This window comes from Halichondria panicea, chromosome 7, assembly GCF_963675165.1.
Source record: "Halichondria panicea chromosome 7, odHalPani1.1, whole genome shotgun sequence".
Taxonomy (NCBI): domain Eukaryota; kingdom Metazoa; phylum Porifera; class Demospongiae; order Suberitida; family Halichondriidae; genus Halichondria; species Halichondria panicea.
In genome coordinates, this window is record NC_087383.1 from 746243 (window position 1) to 757208 (window position 10966).

The following is a 10966-nucleotide window of genomic DNA, read 5'->3' on the forward strand; positions in this document are numbered from 1 at the left end:
GCCTATTATGCCAGCATAATTCTCACCCAAAAAATGTTCTTATTATGCTCAAAATTATGCCAGCATAATCTACCAACCCCTATTTGGAAATGTCAACAATTACAAAGTCAACTATGAAGCTTTAATAGCTGGAGCTGGACGACGCCCGTGAGAATGTCGACGCCGCTAGGACGAACAAAGATCAGGCGGTTCACCCTCTTAAAAAGTTTGGAGGCAACTCTTCTCTCAGTGCAGTGTGTACGAGTTCAAGAGCAAGTCAATTGTCAAGTGTCTTCTTTGGGGGTTGATTGTAATTTCAGCAATTGCAGGGTTTTGTTACATCACTGCTATAAGAGTATCATTGATAAGCCGATATTTACCTCCATTACTGCAGAGGGAGTTGGAGTTTCCTGCTGTGACTGTGTGCAGTCTGAGTTTCCTTGATACGACAGTCTTAAAAGATTTCTCGAATGATCAGTACAGAGTTAGTCACTGATCGATTCGAAGCAATGTTTGCTTACAGTCAACCTGTGTGCTGCAGAGAACTGCATGCAATCTCTAGGTCTTGGTCACATCCATTTGTTTAATGGGTTATATACGCTACATGTTGCTATAACCAACATTACTGTAATAGGATATACCACCTACAACTGGACTGGCTGTGACAGGATGATGGAGAAGAAAGAAGAGGAAATTCCCAGTCATGTGATCCCCAAACACTGAATATTGGAATTCTTGAAGTACGATCACCAATTATAATTATTTTAATTGACACATGCTGAGCAAGAGAGGAAATTCCCAGTCATGTGATCCCGAACACTGAAGCTGAACCAGTTCAGTGGATTGACTGTAACAGGATGATGGAGAAGAAAGAGAGTAAATTCCCAGTCATGTTGATCCCCAAACACTGGATTCTAAAGTACGATCACCAAATACATATTTAATAACTTTCGGATAGGGAGAGGTTCACCAAGAATCTTCTTTAAATATATGATTATTTGCATGAAAAAAAAGATGCCAAGCTATATAATTAAACCAGCCGAGCAGGTGGCCATCCTGGAAGTATGTGGGCCAAGGGCATGCGGGGGTTGGGAAAGGCCCACCAGGCCTCCCCGAGGACGGCCATGAAGAAGACAGTTATTGTGGATGAGACATCAGAAGTTCGAGTAGTGCAAGATTTATAGCCTCTGATTTGAAAAGCCTCTGCTCAAAAGTTATAATATTATAGAGAAAAAAGCAGTATACACACAAAATACTGTTTATACACACAAAATACAGTTTGCATGAAAAAAATTATGAAAATGTAAGCTGTTCTCCTGGAAGAAAACAGTCGTATTATGGGAGTGAAGTATTCACGCTAGATTTCCATGCGGAGGATCATATTGGTTGTGATTTGTAGTTGTGAATGCTTACGTAGCATTATAATATGAAATAAATTGGTTATTGAAGCTTATTAATTGGCTTTGACAATTACGATAATTATGCATGCTGCACATAACTTATCTATGCATGCACAAGCAGGCCAATTATCAATTGCGGGATACACACACAAGCAATAATTATGCTTTCCAACGATCACACCCAGCCATTGGGTCTAACGATTTATTGTTTCAGGCAACTATTATGTCTGCGTGGAAGGTCTTACGGAGCCTTGCTATAGTCTGAGATGCGGGTATAGAATAAAGAAGACAGCCGAGCAAGTCGCTTTCCTCGAGAAGATGTGGGTCAAGGGCATGTGGGGATGGGGAAAGGCCCACCAGGCCTCTCTGAGGACGGCTATGAAGGAAACAGTTAATTAATAATTGAAAATAATTATAAAGTGTAGTTGTTTCTTCTCATAACAGACTCTGATGTCCATGCTTCTGTATCCCGCAATTGTACTGGCTAAGATAGACGGTTTTAGTTATAGAAGGGGAACGAGGTGTCGTACTTGGAAGGGAAAGCACTGAATAGGCGACACGATGATCTACCATGCATTCGACTATTTGAAAATGTAAAGATCTAATTTAATACAAGTAATGATGCTGTTCCCCCGAACAGTGGATATTCGGGATTTCTGATATATTTTTTGAAGTGATCGGCCAATTATAATTATATACTAATTCAAGTCATGTGATCCCGAACACTGGAGCTGGATTGGCTGTGACAGGATGATGGAGAAGAAAGAGTAAATTCCCAGTCATGTGATCTTCAGAAATCCCGTTTAATGAATATCCAGTATTTTCTGAAGTGTGATCGGCCAATTATAATTATATACTAATTCACAGAGCAGGAGAGGAAATTCCCAGTCATGTGATCCCGAACATTGGAGATTTATGTAATAATTTGCACACTCACCTGTAAAGTTTGTGTGCTGCAGAGAACTGCAATCTCTTGGTCACATACTGTACACAATAGGTAGAGACATTACTGCTAGAGGGCGGGTTGTTTGTGAAACAATATTGCCAAAGAACATGGCCTCTATTTCAGAGCGCCCTCGAAATCAGCTCTCTACATTCCTCGTGACTTTGGCCCATGGCTAATGTGCGCATGCGTAGAATGGTGCGAGGGCATTCTGGGCGGCACACGTTGCTATGCTGTTAATTCTTAGAATCGCTGCTTTATTCATAGCTACTATAAATTTATAGTATCTATGCTTTATTCATGCACGTATTCGGGGAGCTCCTTAGAGGCTACGAGCTTATAATATGTGCCAACCCTATCTGTAAACATTGCATGTTGTTGGTTCTCAGAATCACTGCTGCTTTATTCATACACGGGGAGCACCTTGAGAGGCGAGCCTTGTTTTACCTGTAAGATTGATTGACCTGATACGTCTAGCAACAGCTTTTTCCTAGAAGGTTTGACATCAGAATGCGGTAAAATCTGTTTTTCTGCAGTAGATATAATTATAATAGACTAGTCTTCATTCATTCAGCCATAGATATTAAAGCATCCAGCAAAGAATTTCACCAGACAACAAAAAATGAATTTGGAAATGTCAACAAAAGCAAAGTTTGACGACACCAGTGAGAATTTCAATGCTACGACAAACAAAAAGCGAGTGGCCGTGGCCCACCGTCTTGAAAAATTCGGAGACAACTCTTCCTTCAGTGCTGCAGTGTACGAGTTTAAGAGCAAGTCAATTGTCAAGCGTCTTCTTTGGGGAATGATTGTAGCTTTAGCAATTGCAGGGTTTTGTTACATCACTGCTCAGAGTATCAACATGCTGATCGAAGAGCCGATATCTACCTCTATTACTGAAATGAGGCAGAGGGAGTTGGAGTTTCCTGCTGTGACTGTGTGCAGTCTGAGTTTCCTTAACGCAACTGTCCTAAAAGATTTCTCGAATGGCCAGTACAATAACGGACTCTTAGTCAATCGATTAGTAGAAATGTTTGATTACGCTCAACCTCCAAATGTGCCTCCATTGACAGAATGCATTTCAATTGCGAATGAGATAACCAGCAACACTGGTTTTGACATCGGCTTCGGAAATCTTGTTTTGGATCTTGCAAAAAATGATCCTATCGGCTTAATCGAACAATGTTTTTTTGAAGGAGATGATTGCACTAACGACTTAGAAATAGTTAACACAATAAGTGGTGTCTGCTTTACGTTCAATGGGCCAAATAAAACTGCAAAGCCTCTTAATGTCCAAGGGACAGGTGTGTTGCAAGGTCTTCGGCTTCAAATCCGAAAAGGAGATCAAGAATTTAGCCTGAATAATAACTATGGTTTCAAGGTCATTGTTCACAATCGTGATGAGCCACCGAGACCAGAAAGCGAAGGGGTGGTGGTTGGACTCGGAAATACCCTTAATGTTGGAATGAAGCAGGTGACTTCAGCTGACAAAACACAATTTTACTCCGGCCAAGATTGTGTAACAAATTTAGATAATCCCTCTAACAACTTAACATTTTCAGAATACTCATCGTACTCTCATTCTCTTTGCTTGAACGATTGCTTTTTTACGCATATTGCAAACAAATGCCAATGTGTGGAAAGAGAATTTTACACACCCGTTCGGAGTCCTTACACTGAAATGAGGGATTGTGGTTCAACAGACATATGCTGTGAAGTCTACACATTTCGGACATTAAAAAACAACTGCAACTGCCCACTGAAGTGTGAAGTAGTTGATCGTACTCTCACAACAAGCAGTGCAACCAACCAATTTTCTGAGGTCGGTATAAATGTCTACTACGAGAGCCTTGTAACTGAAGTACGTGTGACAACAGATTCGTACACTCCTTGGAGCCTGATCTCTGATATTGGAGGCAACACAGGACTGTTCCTGGGCTTCACGCTACTGACGATAGGGGAAGTGCTACTGTTGGTGCTTGGATTGTTCAGTGACTGCTGCTGCTCCTCTTGCAAGAAAAGATCAAAGAAAAGCTGGAACATATTCTGAATTGACATGCAGTCTGAGAGACTTGACTCATTATCGTAATTATATATATATATAGCTTCCACAATAGTTATTTTAGTATACACGAACCCATATAGCTGCATGTAGCCATCTTAATACTGTTATTTCCTTTCATGCTCTGATTAATTTTTGCTGAACGGTGAGTGAAGACTTGTCTCTTTTATAAGTAATGGAGTAACTAGTCCATCAATCCGTATACGAGAGTTGGAATTCGTAGAAACTGCAATTGCCACTTTCCAAAGAAATTCACCAGACAACAATGGATTTGGAAATAGGGGTTGGTAGATTATGCTCGAGATATTGCCTATTATGCTATTTTTTATGCTCAAGTTAACAGCCTATTATTCTTTTCAAATTGCGTATTATTCTTTTTGAATTGCCTATTATTCCCACATTATTCCCTCCAAAGCACAACATAGACCCCATGTCGTCGCACAAGTAACATCAAACTACCTATTATTCTCATAATTGTTATAAAGGTGCCTATTATGCCAGCATAATTCTCACCCAAAAAATGTTCTTATTATGCTCAAAATTATGCCAGCATAATCTACCAACCCCTATTTGGAAATGTCAACAATTACAAAGTCAACTATGAAGCTTTAATAGCTGGAGCTGGACGACGCCCGTGAGAATGTCGACGCCGCTAGGACGAACAAAGATCAGGCGGTTCACCCTCTTAAAAAGTTTGGAGGCAACTCTTCTCTCAGTGCAGTGTGTACGAGTTCAAGAGCAAGTCAATTGTCAAGTGTCTTCTTTGGGGGTTGATTGTAATTTCAGCAATTGCAGGGTTTTGTTACATCACTGCTATAAGAGTATCATTGATAAGCCGATATTTACCTCCATTACTGCAGAGGGAGTTGGAGTTTCCTGCTGTGACTGTGTGCAGTCTGAGTTTCCTTGATACGACAGTCTTAAAAGATTTCTCGAATGATCAGTACAGAGTTAGTCACTGATCGATTCGAAGCAATGTTTGCTTACAGTCAACCTGTGTGCTGCAGAGAACTGCATGCAATCTCTAGGTCTTGGTCACATCCATTTGTTTAATGGGTTATATACGTTACATGTTGCTATAACCAACATTACTGTAATAGGATATACCACCTACAACTGGACTGGCTGTGACAGGATGATGGAGAAGAAAGAAGAGGAAATTCCCAGTCATGTGATCCCCAAACACTGAATATTGGAATTCTTGAAGTACGATCACCAATTATAATTATTTTAATTGACACATGCTGAGCAAGAGAGGAAATTCCCAGTCATGTGATCCCGAACACTGAAGCTGAACCAGTTCAGTGGATTGACTGTAACAGGATGATGGAGAAGAAAGAGAGTAAATTCCCAGTCATGTTGATCCCCAAACACTGGATTCTAAAGTACGATCACCAAATACATATTTAATAACTTTCGGATAGGGAGAGGTTCACCAAGAATCTTCTTTAAATATATGATTATTTGCATGAAAAAAAAGATGCCAAGCTATATAATTAAACCAGCCGAGCAGGTGGCCATCCTGGAAGTATGTGGGCCAAGGGCATGCGGGGGTTGGGAAAGGCCCACCAGGCCTCCCCGAGGACGGCCATGAAGAAGACAGTTATTGTGGATGAGACATCAGAAGTTCGAGTAGTGCAAGATTTATAGCCTCTGATTTGAAAAGCCTCTGCTCAAAAGTTATAATATTATAGAGAAAAAAGCAGTATACACACAAAATACTGTTTATACACACAAAATACAGTTTGCATGAAAAAAATTATGAAAATGTAAGCTGTTCTCCTGGAAGAAAACAGTCGTATTATGGGAGTGAAGTATTCACGCTAGATTTCCATGCGGAGGATCATATTGGTTGTGATTTGTAGTTGTGAATGCTTACGTAGCATTATAATATGAAATAAATTGGTTATTGAAGCTTATTAATTGGCTTTGACAATTACGATAATTATGCATGCTGCACATAACTTATCTATGCATGCACAAGCAGGCCAATTATCAATTGCGGGATACACACACAAGCAATAATTATGCTTTCCAACGATCACACCCAGCCATTGGGTCTAACGATTTATTGTTTCAGGCAACTATTATGTCTGCGTGGAAGGTCTTACGGAGCCTTGCTATAGTCTGAGATGCGGGTATAGAATAAAGAAGACAGCCGAGCAAGTCGCTTTCCTCGAGAAGATGTGGGTCAAGGGCATGTGGGGATGGGGAAAGGCCCACCAGGCCTCTCTGAGGACGGCTATGAAGGAAACAGTTAATTAATAATTGAAAATAATTATAAAGTGTAGTTGTTTCTTCTCATAACAGACTCTGATGTCCATGCTTCTGTATCCCGCAATTGTACTGGCTAAGATAGACGGTTTTAGTTATAGAAGGGGAACGAGGTGTCGTACTTGGAAGGGAAAGCACTGAATAGGCGACACGATGATCTACCATGCATTCGACTATTTGAAAATGTAAAGATCTAATTTAATACAAGTAATGATGCTGTTCCCCCGAACAGTGGATATTCGGGATTTCTGATATATTTTTTGAAGTGATCGGCCAATTATAATTATATACTAATTCAAGTCATGTGATCCCGAACACTGGAGCTGGATTGGCTGTGACAGGATGATGGAGAAGAAAGAGTAAATTCCCAGTCATGTGATCTTCAGAAATCCCGTTTAATGAATATCCAGTATTTTCTGAAGTGTGATCGGCCAATTATAATTATATACTAATTCACAGAGCAGGAGAGGAAATTCCCAGTCATGTGATCCCGAACATTGGAGATTTATGTAATAATTTGCACACTCACCTGTAAAGTTTGTGTGCTGCAGAGAACTGCAATCTCTTGGTCACATACTGTACACAATAGGTAGAGACATTACTGCTAGAGGGCGGGTTGTTTGTGAAACAATATTGCCAAAGAACATGGCCTCTATTTCAGAGCGCCCTCGAAATCAGCTCTCTACATTCCTCGTGACTTTGGCCCATGGCTAATGTGCGCATGCGTAGAATGGTGCGAGGGCATTCTGGGCGGCACACGTTGCTATGCTGTTAATTCTTAGAATCGCTGCTTTATTCATAGCTACTATAAATTTATAGTATCTATGCTTTATTCATGCACGTATTCGGGGAGCTCCTTAGAGGCTACGAGCTTATAATATGTGCCAACCCTATCTGTAAACATTGCATGTTGTTGGTTCTCAGAATCACTGCTGCTTTATTCATACACGGGGAGCACCTTGAGAGGCGAGCCTTGTTTTACCTGTAAGATTGATTGACCTGATACGTCTAGCAACAGCTTTTTCCTAGAAGGTTTGACATCAGAATGCGGTAAAATCTGTTTTTCTGCAGTAGATATAATTATAATAGACTAGTCTTCATTCATTCAGCCATAGATATTAAAGCATCCAGCAAAGAATTTCACCAGACAACAAAAAATGAATTTGGAAATGTCAACAAAAGCAAAGTTTGACGACACCAGTGAGAATTTCAATGCTACGACAAACAAAAAGCGAGTGGCCGTGGCCCACCGTCTTGAAAAATTCGGAGACAACTCTTCCTTCAGTGCTGCAGTGTACGAGTTTAAGAGCAAGTCAATTGTCAAGCGTCTTCTTTGGGGAATGATTGTAGCTTTAGCAATTGCAGGGTTTTGTTACATCACTGCTCAGAGTATCAACATGCTGATCGAAGAGCCGATATCTACCTCTATTACTGAAATGAGGCAGAGGGAGTTGGAGTTTCCTGCTGTGACTGTGTGCAGTCTGAGTTTCCTTAACGCAACTGTCCTAAAAGATTTCTCGAATGGCCAGTACAATAACGGACTCTTAGTCAATCGATTAGTAGAAATGTTTGATTACGCTCAACCTCCAAATGTGCCTCCATTGACAGAATGCATTTCAATTGCGAATGAGATAACCAGCAACACTGGTTTTGACATCGGCTTCGGAAATCTTGTTTTGGATCTTGCAAAAAATGATCCTATCGGCTTAATCGAACAATGTTTTTTTGAAGGAGATGATTGCACTAACGACTTAGAAATAGTTAACACAATAAGTGGTGTCTGCTTTACGTTCAATGGGCCAAATAAAACTGCAAAGCCTCTTAATGTCCAAGGGACAGGTGTGTTGCAAGGTCTTCGGCTTCAAATCCGAAAAGGAGATCAAGAATTTAGCCTGAATAATAACTATGGTTTCAAGGTCATTGTTCACAATCGTGATGAGCCACCGAGACCAGAAAGCGAAGGGGTGGTGGTTGGACTCGGAAATACCCTTAATGTTGGAATGAAGCAGGTGACTTCAGCTGACAAAACACAATTTTACTCCGGCCAAGATTGTGTAACAAATTTAGATAATCCCTCTAACAACTTAACATTTTCAGAATACTCATCGTACTCTCATTCTCTTTGCTTGAACGATTGCTTTTTTACGCATATTGCAAACAAATGCCAATGTGTGGAAAGAGAATTTTACACACCCGTTCGGAGTCCTTACACTGAAATGAGGGATTGTGGTTCAACAGACATATGCTGTGAAGTCTACACATTTCGGACATTAAAAAACAACTGCAACTGCCCACTGAAGTGTGAAGTAGTTGATCGTACTCTCACAACAAGCAGTGCAACCAACCAATTTTCTGAGGTCGGTATAAATGTCTACTACGAGAGCCTTGTAACTGAAGTACGTGTGACAACAGATTCGTACACTCCTTGGAGCCTGATCTCTGATATTGGAGGCAACACAGGACTGTTCCTGGGCTTCACGCTACTGACGATAGGGGAAGTGCTACTGTTGGTGCTTGGATTGTTCAGTGACTGCTGCTGCTCCTCTTGCAAGAAAAGATCAAAGAAAAGCTGGAACATATTCTGAATTGACATGCAGTCTGAGAGACTTGACTCATTATCGTAATTATATATATATATAGCTTCCACAATAGTTATTTTAGTATACACGAACCCATATAGCTGCATGTAGCCATCTTAATACTGTTATTTCCTTTCATGCTCTGATTAATTTTTGCTGAACGGTGAGTGAAGACTTGTCTCTTTTATAAGTAATGGAGTAACTAGTCCATCAATCCGTATACGAGAGTTGGAATTCGTAGAAACTGCAATTGCCACTTTCCAAAGAAATTCACCAGACAACAATGGATTTGGAAATAGGGGTTGGTAGATTATGCTCGAGATATTGCCTATTATGCTATTTTTTATGCTCAAGTTAACAGCCTATTATTCTTTTCAAATTGCGTATTATTCTTTTTGAATTGCCTATTATTCCCACATTATTCCCTCCAAAGCACAACATAGACCCCATGTCGTCGCACAAGTAACATCAAACTACCTATTATTCTCATAATTGTTATAAAGGTGCCTATTATGCCAGCATAATTCTCACCCAAAAAATGTTCTTATTATGCTCAAAATTATGCCAGCATAATCTACCAACCCCTATTTGGAAATGTCAACAATTACAAAGTCAACTATGAAGCTTTAATAGCTGGAGCTGGACGACGCCCGTGAGAATGTCGACGCCGCTAGGACGAACAAAGATCAGGCGGTTCACCCTCTTAAAAAGTTTGGAGGCAACTCTTCTCTCAGTGCAGTGTGTACGAGTTCAAGAGCAAGTCAATTGTCAAGTGTCTTCTTTGGGGGTTGATTGTAATTTCAGCAATTGCAGGGTTTTGTTACATCACTGCTATAAGAGTATCATTGATAAGCCGATATTTACCTCCATTACTGCAGAGGGAGTTGGAGTTTCCTGCTGTGACTGTGTGCAGTCTGAGTTTCCTTGATACGACAGTCTTAAAAGATTTCTCGAATGATCAGTACAGAGTTAGTCACTGATCGATTCGAAGCAATGTTTGCTTACAGTCAACCTGTGTGCTGCAGAGAACTGCATGCAATCTCTAGGTCTTGGTCACATCCATTTGTTTAATGGGTTATATACGTTACATGTTGCTATAACCAACATTACTGTAATAGGATATACCACCTACAACTGGACTGGCTGTGACAGGATGATGGAGAAGAAAGAAGAGGAAATTCCCAGTCATGTGATCCCCAAACACTGAATATTGGAATTCTTGAAGTACGATCACCAATTATAATTATTTTAATTGACACATGCTGAGCAAGAGAGGAAATTCCCAGTCATGTGATCCCGAACACTGAAGCTGAACCAGTTCAGTGGATTGACTGTAACAGGATGATGGAGAAGAAAGAGAGTAAATTCCCAGTCATGTTGATCCCCAAACACTGGATTCTAAAGTACGATCACCAAATACATATTTAATAACTTTGGGATAGGGAGAGGTTCACCAAGAATCTTCTTTAAATATATGATTATTTGCATGAAAAAAAAAGATGCCAAGCTATATAATTAAACCAGCCGAGCAGGTGGCCATCCTGGAAGTATGTGGGCCAAGGGCATGCGGGGGTTGGGAAAGGCCCACCAGGCCTCCCCGAGGACGGCCATGAAGAAGACAGTTATTGTGGATGAGACATCAGAAGTTCGAGTAGTGCAAGATTTATAGCCTCTGATTTGAAAAGCCTCTGCTCAAAAGTTATAATATTATAGAGAAAAAAGCAGTATA

The 10966-nt window shown here is 40.4% G+C and overlaps 2 protein-coding genes across 2 annotated transcripts; both read left to right on the top strand.

The window, feature by feature from the left end:
- The first annotated feature begins 2732 nt into the window (after positions 1–2732).
- Positions 2733–4560, top strand: LOC135338346 (acid-sensing ion channel 4-A-like). The gene has a single exon (XM_064534443.1). The coding sequence runs from the start codon at positions 2945–2947 to the stop codon at positions 4370–4372; it is 1428 nt and encodes a 475-aa protein (XP_064390513.1). The 5' UTR covers positions 2733–2944; the 3' UTR covers positions 4373–4560.
- Positions 4561–7603: 3043 nt separating this feature from the next.
- Positions 7604–9431, top strand: LOC135338347 (acid-sensing ion channel 4-A-like). Its single transcript, XM_064534444.1, has one exon. The coding sequence runs from the start codon at positions 7816–7818 to the stop codon at positions 9241–9243; it is 1428 nt and encodes a 475-aa protein (XP_064390514.1). The 5' UTR covers positions 7604–7815; the 3' UTR covers positions 9244–9431.
- Positions 9432–10966: the final 1535 nt, after the last annotated feature.